This window comes from Numida meleagris, chromosome 27 (assembly GCF_002078875.1).
Source record: "Numida meleagris isolate 19003 breed g44 Domestic line chromosome 27, NumMel1.0, whole genome shotgun sequence".
NCBI lineage: Eukaryota > Metazoa > Chordata > Aves > Galliformes > Numididae > Numida > Numida meleagris.
In genome coordinates, this window is record NC_034435.1 from 656,816 (window position 1) to 682,844 (window position 26,029).

Genomic DNA, 26,029 nt, shown 5'->3' on the forward strand with positions numbered 1-26,029 from the left:
ATGATGTGTCTCAATTCAGCTTTCAGTGCACGAATTGTGGGTCTTTTAACTTGAGAAAGATGAGATTTGTCTATCTGGATTAAGTTTCATGGTAGCACTCAGTTAATAATAGTGTGAAGCTGGATGCCCATGCCTAGTCTACACTTACTTAGGAGTCTTTTTGTTCCCAAAGACAGTTACTTTCTCCAGGAGGAGCAAGAATGGTTCTGTGCAGTGACTCTGGATGCTCTGAGGAGTTGGTGCAAGCAGCAGAGCAGATAGGTCTGTTGGAAAATATATTTGACAGTGTAGTAGTAGCACATGCACTCCCTGATCAATGGCCTTGTATTTTAATTACCACTTTTTCAGTCATTACGGAGTTTTAGAACTTTTCTTTCTGCTGTCCCCTCTGTTTCCACCTGAGTCTCCGTTTTCATTATTTCTTACCTCCTTAATTTCTTACAAGAACTATTTTTACAGTTTTCCTTCAGCTTTTCATCTGAATGATGGCGACCAATTATCTTGCTTCTTTAAACATTGCCAGTCCTTTTTCTGACAAGGAGAACTTCTAGTGCTGACACCGGTTGGGAAATTGCATCAGCTTTTGAGTTCTCGTAGCTGTTAAGATCAAAAAGCAACATGAAGTCCCAGCCTCATTATGTTAAGCACAGAGTATTACTCCATTATCTATCCTGAGAACTTACACGTGAGCTACAGCGTGCTTCTCAGAGCACATTTAGAAGGAAAGAATTTAAGGATGACTCTGAAGGAGGGCAGGCTGTATTTGTGGGTCATGTCCCGTACCCGAATCGCCCTACAAAACAATGCTGTGTTGAAGGGGTGACAGCTGGTCATAAAGGTTAAGGGTTAGTTGTGAACAAGGATTTACATCCTTAAGATGTTGAATCTGTTATCAAGGTCTCAGCTCTGGAGCATTAAAAATAGAAGGTGTGGAGCTGGTGGCATTCCTGTGTAGTCAGGAAAGCAGGAGCATGTGCCTAAGCATAAAAAAGTGCAAGCTGATCGGGGCACAAGTGGTAAAGGATTGGCTGAAGTCTAGATCGGATTTTGTATGATTTGGAAATGCCTGGTTTTTGCTGTTTTGAGGAGAGGTTTGGTTATAAACCATTACTTGTGCTGTGGATGTGACTTGTTGGGTTTGGCTGGTGTTAGAGCACTAATTGTGGAGGAAGTAACTTGAGGGAGAGGCAGCAATATCACTTTGCAGACTGTCTTAGCAGCGTTAGCATAGCTGCTTCAAGATCTGTCAGGGAGAGCTAGCTGAGCTGTGCTGTAAATCAACAGTGTGCTTTAAGGTGATGCTTAAGGGCTCATCATTGTGTATGTATTGCTGCACTGCTGCAATGGAGAGAACAGTTGTAAATGTGCTGGGACTGTTGTAGAAGGCAGTGCTTTGGAGGAATGTGGAGGGAGGGATGTATCTGAAAGCGTTTGAGAATGCCAGCGAGAGTTGTTCAACTCCTGAGATATGAAAAGATAGTGACCCACTGAGATGCTCCCAGTTTCACAGCGTATGGACAGGTAAGATGAGAAATCAAGCCTTGCAAAGCATATGAACATAGGAACTGAGAGTAAAACCAGACTCCAATGAATGCTTGTGCCAGTCTTTGCTTAAAAGGAATGTTACTTCCTTGCCTGTATGATATTTTGGCATCACATTGATCTATGAATTTTTCCACGTCTCTTGAATTGTGTCCAGTGATATAGTGGAAGCCAAGTCTCCAAGCAGACTTATATATTTAATGTGGTTTTCATTTTTTGTCTATTTTAATGAAATAGGTTTAGTTTGATCTGGCTGTGCAAGGTGATGTGGTATAAGTGACTTCCTGACATCATTAGTCCAGCCACTGATCTTTGCCTTAGTGTTTAATAGACAGTAGCAGGTTTCTGCCAGGTCCTCCCTAGAGCTGTACCTGTAAGGAAGGTTTTCCTCTAGAGAAGAGGAGGCTCAAGGAGGGACGCAAATTGTCACTGATATAAAACACTGCATAAACGATGAGAATAAACTGTTCCTTATGAGCACCAGTGAGCTCAGAGCAAGAACTTTAAATAAGAATTTCTGATGTTAAGAGATTAGAAAATATGTCCAATAGTAAGCATGGCTGAAGACGAAAATGAATTTTGAGGGAGTCTGCGGTTTCTTTTGGATGTGCTTTTAAGAACAGCTGCATAAACATCTGTCTTGAAGTTTTGGAGAAATTCTTGAGGCCTTTGTCAGATTTGCCTTCTGAGGTGTAAGCCATATCCTATTAGCACAGCGTGGGCACTTGGAGTAGTTTTGTTCCATTTATACATATATTTTAAAAGTACACTTTCATGAATTGACTTGGTTGAGGAACTCATCTTGGCACTGGATTTTTCTGCGAAGGTAATTGCATTAATTAAATAGGCATTAATGGCTTTTTTAGTTCTTTTTTTTGATCCCTTCCAGTTCTTGTGCTGTAGGAGTCTCTGCATTGTCATCCTACATGTTGCTGCAGATTTGTATTCAAGCTCCTGTTCTCCAAAAATTGTGCATTACATGTGAAGAATCCAAAGCCGTTCAGCTATTTTTCATACAGAAATGCTTCTGTAACCTTTCCTATGCATTATTTGTTGTCTTAAAGACACTAAATCTTCCCAGTCATCTTCACCCCAGTGTCTCTGTCAGGTTTCCCAGTCATTCCATTGACCTCTGGTGGTAGTTAGCTCGCCCCAGGATTGGTTTGGTCCACGTACAGGGATGGTCTCCTCTGAACTCTCAGTGTTTTGAAAGCTTGCTGATTCTGCTAGCTGTTGGCAAAGGGGATAGAGGCTCAAATGCCAAAACAGTTTGTGTGTTTGAGAATTGGGAACCTGACTGGATCAGGTTAACCCCAGCTGATCACTCCAGAGGGTTGTGGTCAATGGATCTGTGTACAGGTGGTGGCTGGTGACAAGTGGTGTCCCCCAGGGGCCCATCTTGGGACTCGTGCCCTTCAGCATCTTCACAATGACATAGAAGTGTGATCAAGTGCACCCTCAGCAATTCTGCTGATGGCACCAAGCGGAGTGGTGCAGTGATGCAACAGAAGGAAGGGATGGCATCCAGAGGGGCCTGGACAGGCTCGAAAGGTGACCTTTTTGGTACTTAAATCTTTGCAAGAAATTACTTTTTACTCATTAAAAACTTGACAGAACTGAAATAACCACACTGTTAAAATTGCATTTACTGATGTCTTCTGCTGATTGCTCCTGTTTAAGGCCAGGCCACGTCACAGCTGAAGAACTTTGGGCCCCTTGGATGGATGAGCTGCAGTTCATTTGGAAGTTGAAGGGCTTGTGACAGAGATGGGAATGCAGCAAGTGCCGAATCCCAGTACTGTGTGCTGGGTATTTGATCATGATCTGCCTTGAAATAGATGTGCTGACCTCCTAATTTATAGAAGAAAACATTACTGTTGCTTTTCAGGGTATTCACTCTCATGTGAATGAGGAAGGATATTGTCCTGTGTGAATGTTATGACAACAAATTTCTGTGGATAACTTTATAATCAACCCTGCCTCTCTCAAACATGGTCTGAAGAACCTGCAAAGTGCAATTAGTTATGGATACTGTCAGTTTAATTCCTGTTTCTGGACCAGGGGCTAAAGCAGCTAGCTGCCCGTGCAGCCTGGATTGGAGCCTGAGCCCTGTGAGTACAGGAGGGTTCCTCTGATGGGTGCTGCAACAGTTCTAGCCAACTTCCAAGCAGTGCATTTGCCCCAGCTGGTGTTCCCTGTGGGGAGGGAAGCTAATATAGTCAGCAGAGCCTAGTATATTTTAACTGATATCTCAGGGGCAATCAATTCCTTCTGCCAGGCTGTTAAAACAGAGGAATCTAGGAAGGGATTAGCAGGTCCTCTTACTGGGACGGCTGCTCCACGGAGTGGCAGCTTTGCATTGAAGGGACATTGTCTTTTATTACTCCCAGTCCCCTGCAGAGCAGAAAGCTTTGTCGGATTCAGGTGAGGACCCCCAGGGAGTGGTTGAGCCCCCCTGCCATGCTCTGGGTCACAAAGAACCAGCTGAGGAGCGCGGCCCTGACCTTCCTGTTCCTTCTGTGGCCTCAGCCAGTGCTACCCTGAGTCCTGCTGCTGCAGCCCAGCTTGCTCCTGTTCAACAGGAGCTGGCAGGGGTAAGTGCAAACCTGCTGAGGGGATGGAGGAAACATCCCTTCCGCTAGGAGTCCGTTCCTGTTAACTGCAGGCAGTGTAGCTTGCTTGGTCTAGCTGTGATCTCCTTAGTCCCCTCTAAGCATTGTTTCAGTTGGCAGAAATGAAGTTCACTTGGGTATTCCTAGTGGGCAGAATGGCAGAAGGTGCATCAAGGATGAATTCCAAAGCAGCTGAGCATTTGCTAAGGGCTCGTGTGAGTGAGAAGTAGCTGTGTGTGAGGGGTGCCTCAAAGCGGCTGGAGGACGATTCTTTATTCCTTCCCAGCCAGAATGCTGTGACTCGACCAAGTGATGCTCTGCTTGCACTGGTTGTGAGCTGCAGCTTTTCATGCCAACCAGTAATGTTCTTAGCAGGTTAACAGCACCAAGGAGGATGCTAAAGCAGAATTTTGAATTTAAGTACTTGAGAGAGAAAGCTCTCAGTAATGCCAGCATAAGACATTTCTACTAATGGCACAGGCAGGAGCTTTTGGGAAGATGAGATGACTAAATGACTGCTACCTGCAGCCTTTCAGCACAATTTTGAAATTGGACTTGCCCTTTCTGCTTGGTGAGCTGTGGTTTCCTGGTGCAGGTGAGTGTCATTCCTCATTGTGACCACACATACTAGGTGTGTTTCATAGAATTCTGCCTGTGAAGGCTACTCCACACAGGACGTCTGCTTCTTTTCTTCCCTCAAGAGCGAATGAATAATCCTCACAAGGTATCATACAACTGGAAGAAACAAAAGCTGCCAAGCTTGCTGAAGTTGACATAAATTCATGTCTGTTAGTATATGTAGCACCTGCAGTGCATGTATGACCCAGAAACTGTGTGAGGAAGCAGTGGGTGTAAGGGTGCAGTAATGGCACTTCAGCCTGTGATGGTTAATCTGCTCTCACTTCCACTCTTACAAGGCGGTTGGGTGCCTTTAAAGAAAGGTAATTCTGTTAATTATAAACATGTCAAAACTGCAGGAGCAGCTATTGAGAAATAATTGTAACTTTTCTGTAGCTGGATTTCTAGAAGTAGGGGAAAGATGGAGTAAGGAAGTTTTTAAATGAGGGAGCAAACTGGGGATCAGACTGAGGCATTACTGGTTTGTCTCGCTGTTTCTGGTTTCCAAGAGCTGAATGGAGAGAAGCTGAGTCACTTGGGTCACCTTAATGGTTCTGTGCGAGGTGAGGTGGTCCTGGCTTTCCTTTCTGTTGTGTAGCTTATGTGTGTAAAAAAACAGTGCTGTGAGGTCCAACTGATAGCCTGCAAAGGGAGGCCTGAAATGTCCCCAGAGCAGAGATGTCCTGACTGGTGAGTGCCCACCTGATGGAGTGAGCGTTGCCTGCAAGTTTTTACGTAGCAGCAAAGATATGGCATGACGCATGTCTTCTGCTGGAAGCTAAATATTAAAAAAAAATAATTAACAAGCATTTCTCAACAATGCTGTAAATTCTGCCCATTCTCTTTCATTTCAAAAGAGAAAAACCAGCCTGGATATCTGGAAGGCAGGAGTTCGAAGATTGAGGCAGACTACAGTGGGGTCTTTGGTCTGTCTGTGCACGGGGATCAGCCTGAAACATTGAGATTTTTTTCTTCCCTGATCTGTAAATTCCAAAGTCTATGAAATATGTAAATCTAAGCTTTTTTCTGGTTGGAGTTATTTGCAAACTCTGCCCTTAGTTTTCCAGGCAGTAATCAACAGCGTTAAGCGTGTTAATTGGTAAGGGTGGGAGGTAGCATAACAAGTGATCTACTTGTTGAGATGCCTAGGGAAGAGAAATACATTTGAGACAGTGGGAAGTCTGTTACCTGTGCAGCAGCTGCTCTGCCAGGGATTACAGGATTGGTTTGGGATATTGATGCTCCTTTGTCACTGAACATAGTGACAGCATGTCTAGTTGTGCTTGCATCAATTAATAAAATGATGACAATATGATAATTTAGAGCTTGTGCTGTATGAGTTTGACTTGTATTGGTCAGTGTTGTGTACTATATTCTCCATGCTCAAGAACCATTTAACAGTTCTAGAAGGCTTTGGAATTTGGGGGAAGTGACGTTGATTTTAGAGGGGTTTTGTGCATACAGACTTGCAGTTTGATGCAGATTGCTGGTGTATCTGACTGTGCTTTCTGCACAAAATGGCTTTTTTCTGACTTTGGATACTGAATGCTAAAACAGGTGGTATCGTGGATTTTCCGCTTCAGCTTTATCTTTCAGGAAAGCAGTGTTTATTGCCAACAGGTATGCCTAATAAAGCCTTATTTCAATAATGGGGATTACTTGGTGAGGTATGTGGGGATGGCCTGAGTCATCAAACACGGTATTACTGTGTTGGGTTAACCGATGAGTGTTGGTATGGGGAAACTGTATTCCTAAAACTGCAGATAGCTCTTAATTTCTTACTGAGATTTCAGAGATACGTGACTGGGATGGTGGTAAAGTTGCTTGTCTGTTCTTTTAAAAAGAAAACTCTATTGCACAGGTAAAAGTGAATGTATGTGGAGGGGTGTTGTAATGAGAAGGTGGTGGTGCTGCTCCAGTCACCTGCAGCAGATGGAATGTGTTGTGAGCAGTTCTCTGGGAATGAGGGAAATGGCGTGAGCTGGGCAGATAAGAGAAGTGATGTAGAAATCCTCAGAAGATGTGAAAACTTTCTTAGAATACTTAATATCATGGTAAATGGCAGCCTGTGATGCTGCCTGTTTTTCCTTCTGATGCTCTGGGAGGTGCTGTGGGAATGTCTATTGCTAATTCCTATCAAAACATCATAGGGTGTTTTGAAGAATGTCTCTCCAGCACAGGTGTTTTGTTGAAGGAACTGTCAGTTGCATTAGTTTGGAAGAAGTGCTTTGGAGCAAACTCCCAAATAACATCTTCAGGGTGAGGGGTTTGGGTTCGGTCAAAACGAACTTTAAAATTATCATTTCCAATATATAGTAAACTGTGATAATTGCTGCATAGTCTCTGCTTAGAATATTAGTGCTTGGTTATGAATCTTTGGCCATCTCTTGTAAATGTTCTGAATTCAAGTTATTTGTAGTGCTTAGGTGAAATTCAGCATGCATATATGTGAATCAGTGTTCTTCCTTGAATGTGTATCATTGACAGTAAAGAAAGTCTTTGGTTAAAGCATTTCTGTGTACCCCCAGAAGACTGAAATGTTCAATATCTGATGCATTGTCCCTGTCTTCTGATTTCAGAGATCAGCAGATGGATCGAGTCCAGAAGATGGAGATGGTAAGAAATTTGATTTTAAGCTTAAGAAACACTGGTAGATGTCTTCTTGGGGTTCTGTATGTTTTCTCTATTTTTTTTCCTACAGAATCTGATCGAGAGGATGGAAACTACTGTCCGCCTGTAAAGCGTGAGAGAACTTCATCCCTAACACAGTTCCCTCCTTCTCAGTCAGGTAAATGTGAATTTTTACCATATTGCTGTATGAGAGGTGGGTTTCCTATTTCTGCTTCTCTGAGTCACACCAGCAGTCTTATTACTGCCTGCATTGCTTTACCTTGAAAGACCATAGCAGCCATGTACTCTGACTTTCCTATGGTCTGTGATACCAAATTTAATCAAGCCCGGAGGAGTTTGCACAAACTTGTATGTATTTATACACATGCACCATAGTTTGAGCTTCTAATTTCATGCTGTTCAGCAGAAGAATTTACCAGCTGTCTTTTTGCTTTGTCATAAGATCACCCTTTAGAAAATTGACATAAATGGCATGTTTTCCTTAGTTACTGTGCTGCCAGGCAAAACTTATTCTCAGGTTGTGCTTGAGTTCCCTTTATCAGTTTTCTTCCACTCCTCCTCAACTGGCAAGAATTCAGTGCATTTCAGCAACGTTCTCACCTGGTACGTGCAAGAGATGCAAATCACTGTGAAGGGCTCAAATAAATTCTTCTAGTTCATATATGCCAGAGTGGTCTTGCATGACACCTGGCTTCACCCACAAAAAAAATCTTTCAAATTTATTCCTTCTCTCTTCAAAAACAACATTCAGTTGAGGATTATTTAAACTGAGGCACTGTAGTGCCTAAGGCAGGCCTAGGGACTTCAGTCCTTCATTGGTCATCTCAGCTGGGAAAGTAGATTGGGAAATCAGTGGAAGAGAGAATATTAAAAATAATTCCTCTAACCTACAGCATGTACAGTGTGATTAAAAGGTATGGAAGTAATTACATTTGTCTTTTAATTGTGAAGATAGAGATGGCTGTAGAATTTAAAATATAGTTGCTGTTAGGCTCTAGACTAGAGTATCCTCATTTTGTATCACCAGTGCTATCACAGGAAGAATTTCTCCTGGAGCTGTAGATTGTTTGGTGTGTGGCTGAGCTGTTTTCAAGGTGCAGTCCTGGCAATTGAGTTCTTTTCAAGGGCCCAGAGTAGCTGCTGCGCTTTCTCATCACTCTTAATAAAAGAACACTGTTTGCACAAAAGCAACAAATGGATTTTATTGTCTACAGATTTTCTGTTAGAGGAACAGATTGTGTAGTTCTTGAGGAGCTTCCTTATTTATTGCACATGATAATCCTAGCTTCCATATCATCATTACCAGTTCTTCTAGTCTATAATGCCTTTTTCTTATCTGTTGAGATTCTAATTTCTAAATCTCATATTTTTGCATAAGGACAGCATTTTTAACAAGTGGAGGAAGACAATTTCTTTGTGTGGTTGAATACTGGATGTTCCAAAAGTTCTGCATTCCTTCTCAGCATGTGCTTGCCTGGTGTTCTCAGATGTGGTCCTTTCTTCCCTGTCTGATTCTCTTGTTCTCTTCTGATGTATGTAGTTATCAAGAAGTGATGCGTATAATTAGAATTGAAGCTTCCATGAAGGCTTTCTTAAGTATTGTTGACAGTATTCATGGGTTTTATTGACAAAACATCTTTTCCTTTCTAAGCCTCTATTCTTTTTTTGCTGGAGGGGGGGGCACACGTGCTTATGTGAACTCTGATTCATATTTAAGATTAGGGCAGACTATAAGGTGGAATTAAAGGAAATGAATATGGAGGGCAAAGAGAGTAAAATTTGAATACAGAAGGTAAGTGCTGCATCATTTAGTATGGCACCTCAGATGAGTTTCCTTTTTTCAACATGCTTAAGCTTCTTCCATAGCCTCTTTAAAGCTGAGAGCTGATAAGTGTTGTCCCCTCTTCTTGAATGAGGCTGAACATGACAAGAAAACCCTAATCACTGCCTCTAATTTCACAGCCAAGGGTGGAGAAGAGACTGTTCTTTGCTTGCTCCTAGGCAAACATTTTTTGCTTTTCTGTTGGTTTTTATACTTAAGTGTTATATCTACATATTCTTTGATGTACACACCTCTTTCTGTGTTATGTTTGTGTTTCCAGGTCAGTTCAAATAGCTCCTGCTTCTTCTGTGAGCAGACCCATGCTTAGCTCTTCTTGATTTCTGTGGAATTTGACCCTCTCTGCTATTTCATTCTGAGCATTGTCTTCCATACCTTTTAAAGCTGAATTCATTTTTATTCCATTTCAGAATGTTTCCCTAACACCACCTGAGAGTTTTCCCCTCTCCTTCTTCCAAGGGCTATTTCCCAAATCTCTTAGGATTCTTCCCTCATTGTTTTATATTCTTTCTTCCCTTCTTTATATAGCACAGCTTAGATGATGTTCTAACTGTAGAAAGCTTCAAAGATGTTATTTTCTTCTGTCTGGCTCCCAGAATCTGCTGTGTATGTGTTCTGCTTCAAGCTTCTCTGGCTATGAATGCAATCTCATTTCATTGTGTTACTCAGAATACAACTTAAAAGTTCATATCCCTTGTTTGCTGCTTGGAGCTTGTTGTGAACCTTCTCCTCCCTCCCAAGTCTGTTTATGTAGTGGTAGATACTCAGAAGCATTTGCAAGTGTACTGCTCACTACAAAAGCAGCCTACTATTTCATACTTCGATAGAGAAACCTCTTCAACATCTCTTACATAGCTACTATTTTATACATTTTTAGAGGTAGGTTAAAAGTAGCTATTGGTATAACACAAGATTCATTAAGACTTTTTTTGGGGGGGTGATTTTATTATATTGCCCTGATACTTTGCTGTGTTGTGTGAATCTCAGTCTTATGCCTGACCATTGCACAGAAGCTCTATCACAAGTTGCCTTGTAGCTGTGTAAATCCTAATCATCTCTTAACTGTCTCATGATTATAATTTTCATTTTGACCCTAGTAGCCACCTACCACTGGATTCAGCTTGCTCTCCTTCACAGAAACATGCTTGTGAAGACAGATTGGCATCCTGTTGTGAAAGCACTTGAAATGACTTCTGACTTCCTAGTTACAACCTGTCAGTGAGAGGCTGTGGTCCTTAAACTCACAGCAAATCTTCAGCATATGTCACAGAAGCACATGGGTTTGCTCTGTGGTGGTGATTCTGTGCTTTGCAGGAGTGCAGCAATTTGCCTCCGCAGTCAGTTTAGGGATCGCTTGTTGCTTCAGTAGAAACTTAGTTTAACCAGGCAGAGTACCATGATAAGACTTGCTGCTCAGGTAACAGTGTTAGTCTAGGTGATCAGCCCTAGAGATATTAGTGAATTTTAGAATTATCATTTCCATCTAATTAGCTAAAATGAGTTTGTCCTCTGTCAACTGAAGAGTCTTTCTTGGCTTGCATTGACTAGACAGGTGTGACAGTTTGCCTCTTGTGCCTCTTTTGAAGAGATGCCACCTGTATTGCAGATGTGTTTTATTTTTGTACTGAATCACCTGGGAGCACTGATTGACCAGCTTAAGAAAAAGGCTCAGACTGTTTAAGAAGATCCTAAAGTTGGAAGATGTGGCAAATTATAAACATTTGGAAGTCATTAAAGCATGTGCTTGGCAGCTCTAGCAGAATGTATCTGAGTGCCTGTGAAGTCTGTCATGTCCATGAAATAAATATGATGCTCCAAAAGTAATGCCTCCTACAGATACATGGCCCAAGGCAATTCCTCTTCACTCAGTATGGCTCAGGCAAGCCAGAAGGTTGGACAACTATGAGTGAAGTGATGACTGTGACTCTAACTTGAAACTTAAGATGTATTGCCCAAGCATAGCCTGGGCTTGTGTTGTTCTGCAGCTGTGAGAGTTGGATTTCTTTCATGGACTGTTGATCTTTCTTGTTGTTCTGTTTTGTCTGGGCTGACAGTGCAAAAAGACTTTACCAGGATGCTTTGAGCCTTGCTGTCATGCATTGCTAATGCCTGTGATTCGTTGTGGTTCCTCTGTGGACACACTGCTTCAGGTTTGTAGGGCTTTTCCAGTTTGACTCATAATCTTAGAAGTAGTTTAAGAAATAGTGGAAAATGTCCCAAGTTTAAAAATATGCCACTGTTAACATCTGCATGGAAATCTGTGGTATGCTGCCTTGTAAAGGCATGCCCTTAAACAGGCAGGGAGGACTTGATATAAACAGTCTGTCCAGCCTTTGAAACAGCTGTTGTGCAGTCCTGCTCATGAGCAAACCTCGCAGTTCCTGTGAGGTGTTTGGTGATTTCTGGTTCTTTTGGTGAGATGGCATTACTCCTTTTCAGGAAAGCTTTATTTTCTGTAGATGGTAATTTTACATTTGGTATGTTGAGGCTCTCTCTGGAAGAGCTTGTGTACTTCTCACTTTGTCTTAGGCATACTTAATGCAGAATATCAAAGTTTCTACTGCATTGGTTTGGAGACTCTTAATCATAAGAGATTTGAGTTGGAAGGGACCTCTAAAGTTCCAACCTTGCTGCCATGGGCAGGGACAACTTTCCCTTGATCAAGTTGCTCAAAGCCCCATCCAGCCTGACCGTGAGCATCTCCAAGGATGGGGCATCCATGGCTTCTCTGGGTAGCCTGAGCCAGAGCCTCACCAAGTTCTGGGTGAATAATTTCTTCCTAATACCTAATCTAAACCTAGTCTCTTTTGGTTTAAAACCATTACCCTGTGTCCTGTCATGACGATAACTGATAGAGTCCCACCTCAGCTTTCCTGCAGACTCCTTTAGGTCCTGGAAGACCACTGTAAGGTCTCTCTGGAGCCAGTTGGTTATCTGCCAAGAGGCTCATCTGTCAAGGCCATGTCTTTCCGCTTTAGAGACCAGGCTGTTGTGTGTGACAAGCTTTGCACAAGTCCAGGTAGATGACATCTCTTGCTATTCCCTTACCCACCAATACTGTGACCCAATTGCTGTTGGCTTTGCTGAGGGCAAATCTTGCCTGACAATTATGGTGGCCAAGTTGGCTGTCATCAGTCATTGCTTTCTGTGTGCCTTAACATGGAAGGAGAATCTGCTTTGTGATCTTGCTGGGCACAGAGGCCAGTAGCTTCCCAGGACTTCCTTTTTACCTTTCTAAAAATGAGGGCTACGCTTCCTCTTTCTCAGTCACTGGGAACTTCCCTGAACTGCCACAACTTCTCAAACAGAATGGAGAGTGGCTCAGCAACTTCATGTGCCAGTTACCTCAGGCCCCTTGGGTACATCTCATTAGATCCCACGGATCTGTGTATGTTAGGTTCCTTGGATGGCCTCAGATCTCATTTTGTCCAACAGCAGACAGTTCTGTGTTCTCCCAGTCCGTGCCTTTGCCTTCTGTGGCCTGGGTGGTGTGGCTAGAACATGTGCTGGTGAAGGCTGAGGCAAAGAGGTCTCTGAGTACCTCAGCCTCCTTCATATCCCAAGTGACCAGGTCTCCTTCCTCTTTCCTTCTGGAGAGGGCCAGTATGAGATAAGGGGAGACACAGAACAGCCATGACTTAGAAATCATCTCTCCACCCATGGATTACCAGCTTGGATTCTGTTCCCAGGTCCTGTAGGTTGTGCAGTGATAGCGGATCTTTGAGATCCACTTCAGCAGTTGGCTGTTATTTTTTCTTTTACATCTTAAATGATCTCAGAAAGGAACATTTGAACTCTTAGAGTGGATGCATCTGATCAGTTATTTACAGCTGGTATGAGTGCATTTCCTACCTGACCTGCAGTTATTCTTAGGGGATCATTTGAACTGCCCACAAAGTAAGGGCTCGAGTAGACTGAGTGAATGACAAGGCTTGTTAAAATGTAGAAGTTAGCGTGTGTTTATCTACCTGTTTGTGAAAGCTCTACTGTCAGTCTTAAGCCTTTTGAAGAGCCTAGGTGGTAGTTTCCACTATTTATCAGATATTGCAAATATGGCTGAAAGGAAAGACTTTCTGAAGGATCATATGTAACTGTATTTCACATTCTCTCTTTTAATTTCTAATTCAGGATAGAATTCAAACCAGGAACAGTTTGTCTTCCCTCCTAGCAGTGAAGTTTGCTACTACAGTGTTTTCAGGAAAAACTAAGCTGCAAAGAACTGCTTATCTTTGTGGCTGTAATACTATTCTAGTGTAGGAAGAAATGAAATGAATAAAAACCACAACAGGTAAAGCCAATGACTGGAAGAACTTTGATTTGCGATCTCAGTATATTTGGGAAAGGAGCTTATATTCAAGAACAACATACCCAGCTTCTCTTTATTTTTCTTTTTACTTGACAACAGTAACAAAGAACAATGTCTTTATGCCATCAAGCTTCTGTGAACCTTCTGCAGGCAATTCTGACTCAGAACCGGGTGAGTTTCCTTCTTTTTCCCTTATTTTTCCTCAGCGAAGTGCTGAGTGTCACAATTCAAAATACTCTGACACTTCTGAAGCCAGGCCCTGTCTAGGAGCATTGAAGTGGTGCTTCTGCTCTTCAACTTTTTATCTTACTTCATTGCTTTTTCTCATGCTTGCCAGGGTTAATAACAAATATCAAAACTCATACATGCTGTGGATGTGGTGGAGTGCAATGTGATTCTACTCCCATCTGTTAACCTCAAGATAAAACTTCAGGGATATGTCATTTTTCGACCCTAGATTCTTTTTCTTTGCTATCAAAGTCAAATCATCCGTAGCCTGTGATTTTTGTTGAACCATGATTTCTGAACCCTGTGTTCACAGTACTGCTTATTTTGTTGATCACACTTGTTCCATCAGGTTGCTGTATTGGTGCCACTGTTTTCATCTGGTACTTAATTGGTGTGAGGGTAATGAAGTACAGTAGGGTGCTGAGATGGTCATCTTATTCTGAGCGCAGCTGCTACACTCCTTAAAGATGGCATTTAATGATGATATCTTTCAGATTTTTGGGGGAATTGATTTTGTTGTGTTAGGGATTTATGATTTTTTTTAAAATGCAGGTATTTCCTTGCATATTTTATCTAAATGCCTTAACTTCAATAAGTACAGCCATAGGAATTGTGTGCCTTCTCACTATGAAAGCATAAGGTGGCAGCTAATGCAATTACATGAAATTAATAAAACAATTAATTTCAACTTAGCTTGTGATAATTAACAGTTTGTGCTTCTGTCATGCTCAGTCATGCTTTCAATGACTGTCATTCTTTTGTAGTATGATTCTCACTTAAAATCTCTTTTGGGAGGAAATTCTATTCCTCTTGTGAAAATGCTGTTTCATGTTTTTCCTGAAAACAGATTTTGAATAACTTCACTTGAACAGCTTGGTTCTACCTTAATGTTTATCTGCTGTGATGCACTGGGAATGTCAGCTTCACCTGGAAGAGGGGCTCTGATTTGGAAATCTCATTATGACTTTGCTTTGGCTATTTATAAAGCTTGTGGCTTATTACAGTGAGAAAAGCACAAGCACTTTTTGGCTGTCTTAAAGTAGGTTGGTTATACCTATTGTGTTTTACATCTGTCTTCATAATTCTGTCTTTCTCTCCTAGAGGAAAAGAGCAGTGGATTCCGGCTAAAACCACCCATCCTTATTCATGGTCAGGCTCCTAGTGCAGGTATGTTCAGTGTTTCCTGCAGAAGTAGAATGAAACCGTAGTAGTTCCAGCATTTTTAATCTATTTTGTAGCTTTCAGACACACTTTGTAATTAGAACATGGCAAAACCTGTGCATACACACATAAGAACTTCAACTTGGATCAGCCATGCATTTTTTAAATGCCTGAAACTTGTGTTCTTTTGGGGGGGGAAAAAAAGCTGATGTGTGAATGCTTGGACATAAGATAGCGAGTATCCATTGTCATAACCTTTGGCAATGGGAAGCCTGAAACAGAACTAGTTACAAATATTAAAGTGGATTTCTGCAGGTAGCCTTTGTCACAGTACCTTAAAGGATAAGACTTCATCTTTACTTTCTTGGCTTTTGTCGTCTTTTATTAATGAAGAAATCTGAATCTTTTGGAATTGCTATAGCCTTCTGGAATTGATGTTAAATTTTTTTTTAGGGTGTTTATGTTAGATGCTTTCTTTTGAATCAGAGTTCAGTTAAAGAGCTGCAGAGCCCTTTGTCTTCCTACAGCAAACTGGAGAGGGCACATTGACTCAAAACCTGCAAAGGTTGTTAAATGAAATAACATGCAAATTTATTGCGCTGTCATACATTTGATCATATGAAGAATGGAAAAATTAATCTGGAAGTGACTTAATTGGAGGGAGAGCAGAAGACTTGGAAAATGTAGCTGAGTGATACTTGGTGGATAGATGCAATTGGTTCATTTCTCTTACGTTTTCAACTTGTATTTCTGAGCTGACATCATAAACTCTCCTTGTATGCTTTCCTGGGTGAGCTGGAGAATATATCCCAAGGCCAGAAAGAGAAGAGCTACTTTCTCTATGTAGGGCTAACTCTTTCTTCAGGGTGGAATGAGGCACGGGAAAGGAGGAGGGTGAAAGCTTTTTTTAAATTGAGTGTTCCATTACATGTTTTGTTGGAACCACTTATAGAGAATATTTTTCAACTTCAACTCTTTATAGCTCTTGAAAAAACTTCCCACTTGCAGGTCTCCCAAGCCAGAAACCCAAGGAGCAGCAGCGAAGTGTGCTCCGTCCTGCAGTCCTACAGGCACCGCAGCCTAAAGCTTTCTCACAGATGGGTAAATAACGCTTTCACTTTTTGGAATGCAACTGAGGAAGAACAAAAATACTAAATATGTTCTGTGCAGCACTCTGATTTTGCTCAGCAGCTGCCTCTGTTTTTCTATGTTTCTCCTTTCTGAAAAGAAACATCTTACATGTTAAGTGTCTGTGATACATAAAAACTGAAGGCTTGGTTGTGTTACCCTTTGTGTGGATGACACTCTGGCATTACTAGGCCCTGAACTTTGTAGTCCATTGCTTGATTTTTGAAATAAAATGAACTTCTAAGAATATGGATTTGCAGTCTCAAGTGACAGCAGTGACAGTTGGATAATAAGCTGCTGCTTATGTGGTAGACTTGCACTAGCTGCAAAGTGATGTGTAACACCCACTTCACTAGCAGATGCCACCAGGCTGGGAAACTTTCTGAAGCAGTGGCTCTGAGCTAGACTTTGCATTGTTGGCTTGCTCATGCTGGCTGTTTAATGTATTATGGCAGTTAATATAGCTAATAGAATTAGGCATGACTGGGAACTGAAAGTTTAAAAAAAAAAAATTGTTTGAAATCCATGTCTCCTAAACTCTTATGTTTCTGTGGCTCTTCTGCTTTCTGTTATTTGGAAATGTAGCTAACTTGAAACAAACTAACCTCAGCTACTGCTGAATTTAATGTTGAACCAAATATTTTTAGCTTGATTCTGCAAAGGACTTGAATACTGGAGTACAGATTCACAGTAGCAAGATCAGCCTGAAGAGGAGCCCTAAAGTACTAGGTTGGGAGGGGTTACAGTTGTATGTGTTGAAGCTTGTGCAGTATTTCTGCAGTGTGTGACATTTTGCTGACCTGTTTTATGCATTTGGAATTTTGTTGCTGCAAGGAGTTGCTGAATTGCAGAGGCATGAGGACAGCATCACAAACCTGTCTTGCAAAAAAAAATACTGTGGGAACTGTGTAGTTGTCATTGTTGTGTTTCATGTACTTAAAGAAAACAGTATGCCATTTGCTATAGAGAACTGTTATGTCCTGTAGGATACTCAAAAGGTCTGGAAAACTAATGTCAGCTTCTCACTTGTTGCAGTTCTGAGCAGCGGGACCAATGGTGTAAATATCCCACCAGATTCTGCAGCAGCATCAGAATCACTAAGTAATGCAGCAGTGAAAAGCTCTGACTCGGAAGACAAGGTGAGTTGGAGACAGATTAAAGGACGCTCAATTTGTCAGAACTTAAGTATTACCTGACTAGAAAATTTGTTAATGTGAGTGCTGTTTCATCAGTGATATCCTCTTATCTATCTGTATTATGTACTTCAGGAGTAATAGTAGGTTTTGTACTGCCCCAATAGCACAGTGTGTTTTGTACTTGGAGAGCTGTAGCAAAAATGGATGAATTCAAATACCACAGACAAACCAGGATGGCTTTAGTCTTCCGTATTGGTCAGTGTGTTGGAATACAGGGCCTTTGAGAGAGATCTCAGCAGGTAGGAAAACCAGACTAGGAAAAATCAATCAAAAGCGAACAAATACGAAGTCCTGCATCTGCATGAGTTGGACCCGTGTACCATGAGGACAGAAGACTGGTTACAAAGCAGCTGTACAGAAAGAAGCTAAGAGATCCAGCTGTTACATGATATTGAGACAAGTTAATATGTGCAGGGTTCATTAGCAGGTCTTGTTGATAACATGAACTTTAAGGTTAGTGACATTTATTTTGGAGAAAGGGAAGACAAGAGGGAAGACCTCCAGCCAGGAAAACAAGTGATGGTTTTCCCCAGCAAGACTCTTCCCCTGGGCGTTCTTTTCACTACATCAGCTAGTACCCCCATAATTATTTTCCTGTAGCTATATTGCTTTCATCAAGATGTGTTCAAACTTTATGATAGTGCCAGTTTGAGCGTTTGTTAAACGTCGTGCATGGGTATTGTTGGGTCCTCTAATGTAAATCAAAAGCTTTAGAGCTATAGGGTTGGAAAATGGGAGAGGAGGGAGGAGGTGATTCCCATGCAGTTGTGGATGCAGATAGAAGGCTCTCAGCACTATGAAATGGTGACAAACAAGTTAAATATGAACAAGTGATGCGTACTTCATAACAAAGAACATGCTGGGCTGCTTCACTAAGGCTGTAGACGTTAGGTGAAGGGAAGCAATCGTTCTTTTCCTTGCTGCTCGGTGGGCTGTATCAGGAATACCGTGTGTAGCTAGGGGATGATGGTATGAGCAAGATGCATACAAACCCCCTGGGTAATTAGTGGATGAGACACATGATATCTGACAGGGTGGAAAAGCTGGCTGTGTTCTGCTTGGGTGGAAGAAGGCTGAGGGCAATTTTCTCAACTGTCCAGTGTGAGGTTTTAGCAAAACGGAACAGGACTTGGAAGTGCCCATAAAAAATGAGGGGCAGCAGGCATGGGGAAGGGGGGTTCCAACTGCATAGTAAGGAAAGTGCATTCAGATATTGAAACTGACTACTGCCATCCTTAGATTTGTATTTAAACTTGACTATACAATGTCCTAGGCAGCCAGCAGGAGATGACTTCGAAGTTGATACTGCTTTGAGCACAGTTTTGGACCAAATGGTGTTTAGAAATCCTTTAACTGTGAATGTCTTAATGTGTGATTCCTTGAAAAAGATTCTCTGAATAAAACCAGATTTTTTCCAAATACAAACCATGCCTCATAGCTCTGGAGACGTGACTGGCTTGTTACAGCAAATGACCGTGACTTGCTGTATTACAACATTCTTCCTTTTTTAAATTTTGCTTAAAGAGAATGGTCTTAATCATTAATCAGGCTAAGGTTTTCAATTTCTTTCTTTAGGCAGAGGAATGTCAGAAAAAAGAGTCCAACAGTACTTCAGATGAGGACAGCGGTGAGAAGGCAGAGTTAAATGCACAGCAAGCCTTTGTATTTGGGCAAAACTTAAGAGATAGAGTTAAGGTAAGTACATTCTCCTAATCTTGACTGAGTTAATATATTTAAGTGAGGATAAAACGTAGTGGACTTGATCTTTTGTAGACATGAGTGTTGCACACTGTTTGTGAAGTTGTTCAAAACTGTTACATCATGGGTTTAAAACCACTGTGTGTGTGTGCAAAGCCAGCAGCTGTGTGTGCAGTTTGGCTGTTTAGTAAAACTGGTCTTCTAGTTGTTTAATAAACTCACACGACTGCTGTAAGTAAAAACATCTACTGCAGTCATAAATAATATACTGTGCAGATCTTCAGATACTATTTCTCTTACTTCTTGGGTCATAATGAAGTTGTGTTGTGCTTCTAAGATACTGCAATGCAGCCAAGATTTCACAGAGAAGGTAAGAAAAGAAAAACAGGGCTGTATGAGTTCAAACCTGAGCATGGAGTACTTGGGTTGGATTTTGTACTTCCTTGTAAATACAGGTTTGTACAGGTTTCCTAGCATAACAGAAGAGAAAGTATTATACTAGGACACAGGCTAATGTCATGGTAGGAAGTCTTTGTGGAAGAGCTCTTTCCTAGCAGGAAATAAAGAGCTGGAAATTCTGTGGTTTGTAGTTAAAGCTGTCTTAACAAATATTATTTTTGTAGCTAGGGGATGAAGGCGATGAAACTGCTGATGTGCAGAATGCTGGCCTTCCAACATCAGACACACCTTCTGCAACAAACTATTTCCTACAGTACATCAGTTCCAGGTGAGACTGGAGATAATTCTATAGGGCAGTTACTTATTTTGTGTTCAGATTTCTTGTTTCTGCTCTTTCTTGGCTGCAGGGCTTATAACTGGGTCAGTGGAGACTCAGGTTTCTGAACAAAGCAGGTGGCAAACCTGATTTCTTTCTGAATTATTTTTGTCTAGAATTGGTTTCCTTTCTGTTGATTACATACATTGATTACATGATCATGATTACACAGAACAGCTCTGCCTGTAAAATAGATGATCACAGCATGATCTTAGCTGTGCACTTTGGATGTCTTTACTTGTGAGAGTCTCCAGGATGTTTTCTTCCTACACATCTCTGCAATTAGATCTACAATTAGAAGGTCTAAAGAGTTGTCTCAGAACAGTTCTGGGTTTTTTTGAGCCATCTTTTCCCAAGACCTTACAGCGTAATGGCAAATATAGAGCCTTGCTTGTTCCCTTGTTCCCTTGAAATACGTGGAAATGTACTGATCAGTGGCGTGGAGTTCTCTAAGTGTGTGCAACGGCCTTTAAGCTGTTGCTAAAGTGCTTAGGCATGGTGTAGTCTTCAGAGATGTGTGCCTATGGTTCATGTGTAATGATTAAGAGCCTTCTTATTATGCCTGCAATGTTACAGGCACTACTGCTACCAGTTGTTCTGTCTATCTATAGATGGCACATGTATCAAAGAAAAGGAATAATGGTTTTTTTATAGGATGTGTTGTCTTCAGTGATGCTGTGAGATCCCTGTAGGTATGCTGGTTGCCAGAGTTACTTAGAATGGTTGCATATGTGTGAGTGATATGGGGGAGAAGAGTTCAAAGAACAGTGATTTGTTTGTGATGCTGAGCTCTTCAGAGTAATACAGAGCGTCCTTCATGACTAAGCAGAAGGTCTTTGGAAGACTTTCTGGTAAGTCAGTATGTCAAAAGAGATTTGGTGGATGTATGCATGAACTGAGGCAACTAAGGGAAAGCAATGCAGATTTTCAGTGTACAGTGATAGGCTCTGAACTGGCAGTCTTAGGATAAAAAACTCCTTGGTGCTGGAGTTGCTTTGTGACAGTGTTGGCTTAGTAGTGGTCAAAAAAAATCAAGTAGTGTTACGAATGGCAAAATTTCTTGTTTTAAAGCTGTCAGTTCAAGTAATTACTTGGAAAGTTGAGGGAAGGACACTGTGATAGAGCTCCACATCTCTGCTCCTGGGAGAACCTGAGATGCAGATGGTTTGAGGCCATGGAATAACTGTACAAAAAGCATTGGCATGTGCTTGCCTTGCCACTACCTTGAGTTTTTAAGATCCTATTGTTCTCCTACATGACCTTCAACACAAAGCAGGTGTGAGGAACTCATTTTACTGTCTTAGTCCTCCTTGAGGATTTCACAAGATGCCCTGGGCAGGTAGAGAACATCAGAGTGACTGTGTATGCCACACCAGTGTCTGTCCAGAAACATTTCTTATTTTTAAAGTGGAGACAGCTTCTAATGTGGGGGCTTCAACTATCTGTATCTTTCAACCTACGTAACATCCACTGCCATATCTTGATTGAGTCTTCACTTGGGGAAGATTTACGCATGGTAAGTCAGTTGCCAGAAACATACTTCTGAGTTTGCCTCTTTTTTGTTTAAACCAGCAAAATTCTGAAGCCAGAACCTATTCCAGTTAAACCCATTTCAGATGACAAGACATGAGGGTAATTAGGCCACACACGTAAGAAGCAGCTTGTGATTTTTTTTGAAAAAGAGGCCTTTCTGTTGCCTTTCCAAAACAGGATTTAAAATCTACTGATAAAATTGTCACGTGGGGAGGTTGCTTGTTCTGTGAGGGAGATGTAACAGCTGAGACTTGATGGTGAGACTTCTCAGGAAAGCTGTAATATTGGAGCTCATGTGATGAAAGGCATTACTTGTCCCTGCTGCCTCTGCTTCGGTTGTGACACTGCAGGTCTTTGTTTCAGCTCTTCCCCTGTCTCTGAAAATTGACCTGCAAATGTGTAGTAGCTGGAGATTGCTCTGCTCACTTTTGGAGGAATGTTACCAATAGAAGATAAATGCATTTTACTGACTTACAGAAATGTTTTTGTCCCCTCCAGTATAGAGAACTCTACAAACAGCGCAGACACATCAAGCAACAAGTTTGTATTCGGACAGAACATGAGTGAGCGAGTCCTAGTGAGTACCCACTGCTTGTGAAACATTGCCATTTTCTGTGCAGCTTCTGCTATGGATTCTCACTCAGGAAACATGAGAACTTTAATTACACTTCTCACTGGAGTACAGATTCTTTTCAGTGGTTTCCCATGTAGGTAACTGAGTGAAATCTGGGGGTGTTGTCATGAGCTGCTGTCTCCAGCTGCGGTACTGTCCACTATTTCCCTGCCAAGAAGCACTGGCATAAGGCGATGTCCAATCTTCTCTATGGTGCATATGGTTCTCAAATCCAAGCAGTTTAAATATGGCACAGCTTGCTTCTTTGCAATGGCTTCTTCAGTATAATTACTTGATGTTGCTCTCCTCCAAATGGACAGGAATTCAGTTACGTGACTCCCCAAAGGATGGGATTCCAAATGTAGCAGGAATTCTTTACCCAACTGTTTATGGACCCCCGGTGTAATTGGTAGTGTCTGTTTTCTATTTCTGTTCTATTGTTATACTGTTGCAAAAGGGAAGTACTTCACACTGCGTTGGTAACTACCTCACCATTGAGCTGGGAGGTCAGCTCATTGTGTCTCAAGCAGAACTGTAGCTGAAATTGGTTTGCGTTCTTTGAACTGACCCTCAAATTAAGGGTTGAAATTTGGTTTCAGTTCAGGAGAAAACAATTTCAGTTGTTTTCTAGGTCAGACTCCATCCAGTTCCTTGGCCTGGGGTTGTAACGCAGCTCGTAGTGTGAAAGCAATGTCATCTGTGGGATTCTTCTTGTATGTGGTTTATAAACAGTTGTGTCATCCCTCAGTAATTCATCACTAGTCTTGTTCTGCAAAGCTAAAATCAGTGCATCTTTTCCTTTTTTCTCATTTTCTTTTTTTTGTGATAGAGTCCACCAAAATCAAGTGAAGGTAGCACAGAGAGTAACAAGGAGAATGCTGCTACAGAGTCTGGGTCTGAATCATCTTCTCAGGAAGCCACACCAGAGAAAGGTAAAAACCAAAGCAATGTTTTAGGAATGGTAGTTAAGCCTCTGTATCCTATTACTTTATTTTAAAAAAGTGCTTTTATTGTTGAATCTAACCAAAGATGGAACCTTTTGGGGTGGGGGTTGACATATTTGATGCTATAGTCTCCTATCTTTGTCATTAATATATAACACGCATAGGCTATGCTGCCTTTCATGGGTTTTCTACAGCAATGTGATTGTATTCAGCAATGGAAGCAGCAAGCATAAGCAGTGCAGGTACTTTGGACCTACACAGTGTAGCAGAAATGTGGCAGACTATTTTTAACAAAACCCTGTTGTGCTTCTAGTAATTGAATGCTTGAGTCAGATGTGTGTTGTGTTGAGTAGGTGCACCAAATGTGGTGCTGAAACTGAGAACTGTTTGCTAGATTCTAGACTTCTGTTGCCATCTCCTTTTATTTTCTCTAAATTAGGTATACCTGTGAGACCCTTAGAAGCACTGTATAGTACATTGTTCTCAAAATAAACTTTCAAAATGTTGTTCAGCTAATAATATTTCAGAGTCCCTGGCCGAGTCTGCAGCAGCCTATACAAAAGCAACAGCAAGGAAGTGCTTATTAGCGAAGGTCGAAGTGATTACTGGGGAGGAAGCAGAAAGTAATGTTTTACAGGTAGGAAACTAACATAGTGGATCTCTGAACTTGTGGGGATGGATTTCAGCATTTAGACAATCTGGACAAATCTTAAGCATGCTTCCTGCATATCAGTTCAATTTGTATTCTTGTACAAAGCAATTGTAATATCTTGCTTGGTCTGAGAAAACAGATACAATATATAATAATAGCAGGATGGGAGCAGGACAAGTTAAGATGAAGGGAGCTGTGGAAGCCTGCACCCTATCTGAACATCATTCTTGTTGTTTTCATTTTGAGGACAGGTGTTCTTTAAGAATATCTACCTTCAGTTTATAAAAACCTTATGCTATCAGAATAATTTGAGGCATCTGTTGCAAAAGACACAGTGACATGTCTATAAACAGTTTAAAATCCCAGTATGAAATGGGATTGTTTTTGACCAACTAGATGGTTAAATACAGTGAAACATAAAACTGCTTCAATCAACCAGTGTGCCATAGAGGTGTTTTCTGTTACAGATTCAGTGCAAGCTGTTTGTATTTGATAAAAACTCTCAGTCTTGGGTGGAAAGAGGTCGAGGGCTTCTGAGGCTCAATGACATGGCTTCAACGGATGATGGGACGTTACAGTCTCGACTGGGTAAGAGAAACCAGGGAAACAAGTTACTGGGTGATAGCTGTATTGTTTCATAGGATGCTTCCATGACATGGAGTAGCATCCACTTTTTTGTAGCTACAGCAACTCAGAATGAAGTTTGGACCTTTTCTCTTGCTTTATGACCTTCTAGTCCAAAGAGAAGATATGAAAATATCTTCCTATTGTAACAAATGTTTGCTTATTTTTTTCTACTAAAAGTGAGCTCTACTTACCAACCAGAATATTTGACTAGAAATTCATGGCAGCCTTCAGATGTGAACTTTCTGCTCTTTGGGACTAGGTGCCTGTGGGGGAAGGTCCTTCTGAATGGTGCACAATGGTTTGGACTGGTAGGAATGTGCGTTAGCCTGAGAGCATCGGCTCAGATCTGACCACTGAATTTTGATGTATTCATGTATGGGACTTGGGGCATATGTACAGATATTTAGCCCAGTAATCTTCAATATCCTACACTCCTTAGCAGTCATGATGAGATTCCCTTGATGTTCTTTGTGTAAGACTTCAGTGTTCTGCCACAACCCCGCCCCCCAAAAAAGCCATCTTGGCTGTGCTGAGCTCCCAGTAGTTGTCTTTTTCCACCTAACCCACCTCATGTGTTTGCTTTAGTGATGAGGACTCAGGGGAGCCTCAGGTTAATCCTAAACACCAAGCTCTGGGCTCAGATGCAGATCGATAAAGCCAGTGAGAAGAGCATCCGGATCACTGCCATGGATACAGAGGACCAGGGGGTTAAAGTTTTCCTTATATTGGTGAGTAGAGCTGTTGCTTTCACCACAGTATCCCTACTCAAATAGGCCCTGCTTACTTTGCAGTTCAAGTAATGTTTTTGCAGATGCGGAGGTGATAGATGTGACAGGTTGGGATGTGTGGGAACAATGTGTTATGAAATGAGGTAACAATCTCACTAAATTAAAGCAACTTGGGGTGATGGTGATAGCAGTTACGGTGAGGAACTAACTGACATGGTGAAAACTGGGCTTTGTTGTACGCAGAAGAGAGTTCTTTCAAATAGATGATGTTCACAGAATACTTGGACAGGTCTAGAATTATTCTGTTTGAAGCTGTTAAGTGACCATAAGCTTTTGAGAGTAAAAGAAGAAAATAGGAGAAAGCTACGTGACCAAACTGAGAAGTAGGCTGTGAAATTTGGCCTTACTGTGGGGTATGAATGCTTTATTCTGCTGTAATTCCTTGCACCTTTTCTTGTTTCTGACTATTGAAAAACCACAGGCGAGCTCTAAAGACACAGGGCAGCTGTATGCTGCGTTGCACCACCGGATCTTGGCTTTGCGGAGCAGAGTGGAACAAGAGCAAGAGGTGAAGAATGTAGCACCAGAGCCAGAAGTAACGCAATCAAATGAGGAGGACAGTGATGACGATGTCCTTGCACCTTCAGGATCAGTGGGAAGCGGTAAGCAAGAGAGACTCCATAAACAACCAAAGGCAAAGCATCACTACTGACTGCTAGACTGGTTGCTGAGTAGAGTGCTGTCTGGAAAGCAGGAGGCTCCCAGAAAGGAATGGGAGGAGTGTAACTGTTTTCATTGTTTGCCATGAGGCTGTAGTCTAAAGAAGCACTGCTGAGCGGTTTGGGGAAGGCTTTCTTCTCCTGACTTCGGGCCATCTTCGTCTTCCTATGGCTCAGTACATCTCTTTTTTTTTTACTGAGATAAATACTCCATTCTGATTTGCTGGAGGAGAAACAATTATAAAGCAGGATGGGATATGAAGGGGAAAAAAAAGCAGCGTAGACTTGGAGAGGCTGGAAACAGCTTGTAGGCTGTAGGTGCTGCTGGGATCCCAAAGCCAGATTGGGCAAGAGCATGAAGTTCTGCAGTGAGTGGAACTTAATCAGCAGAGGAAATGTAAACTGAGGGGAGGGAAACTGACATTCTCATCTGTCATTGAAATGCTAAATCTGAGACATGATAGCCTTCTCCAGTGGG

At 41.7% G+C, this 26,029-nt stretch overlaps 1 protein-coding gene across 5 annotated transcripts in view; it reads left to right on the forward strand.

The window, feature by feature from the left end:
* Window positions 1–26,029, forward strand: part of RANBP3 (RAN binding protein 3) — a 39,750-nt gene that overhangs the window by 12,280 nt on the left and 1,441 nt on the right. Inside the window, exons 1-15 of one of the 5 annotated variants that reach the window (XM_021378554.1) lie at window positions 4,816–4,878; window positions 7,352–7,388; window positions 7,474–7,560; window positions 13,649–13,720; window positions 14,879–14,944; window positions 15,947–16,039; window positions 17,102–17,205; window positions 18,838–18,957; window positions 19,584–19,687; window positions 21,767–21,845; window positions 22,711–22,813; window positions 23,338–23,462; window positions 23,945–24,065; window positions 24,690–24,832; window positions 25,314–25,494. In XM_021378554.1, coding sequence (XP_021234229.1) covers window positions 4,861–4,878; window positions 7,352–7,388; window positions 7,474–7,560; window positions 13,649–13,720; window positions 14,879–14,944; window positions 15,947–16,039; window positions 17,102–17,205; window positions 18,838–18,957; window positions 19,584–19,687; window positions 21,767–21,845; window positions 22,711–22,813; window positions 23,338–23,462; window positions 23,945–24,065; window positions 24,690–24,832; window positions 25,314–25,494 — 1,453 coding nt within the window. In that variant the 5' untranslated portion in view covers window positions 4,816–4,860. Of the gene's footprint in view, window positions 1–4,815; window positions 4,879–7,351; window positions 7,389–7,473; window positions 7,561–13,648; window positions 13,721–14,878; window positions 14,945–15,946; window positions 16,040–17,101; window positions 17,206–18,837; window positions 18,958–19,583; window positions 19,688–21,766; window positions 21,846–22,710; window positions 22,814–23,337; window positions 23,463–23,944; window positions 24,066–24,689; window positions 24,833–25,313; window positions 25,495–26,029 lie in introns of those variants that run through there. The other 4 variants (XM_021378552.1, XM_021378553.1, XM_021378555.1 and 1 more) reach the window with 4 other exon arrangements.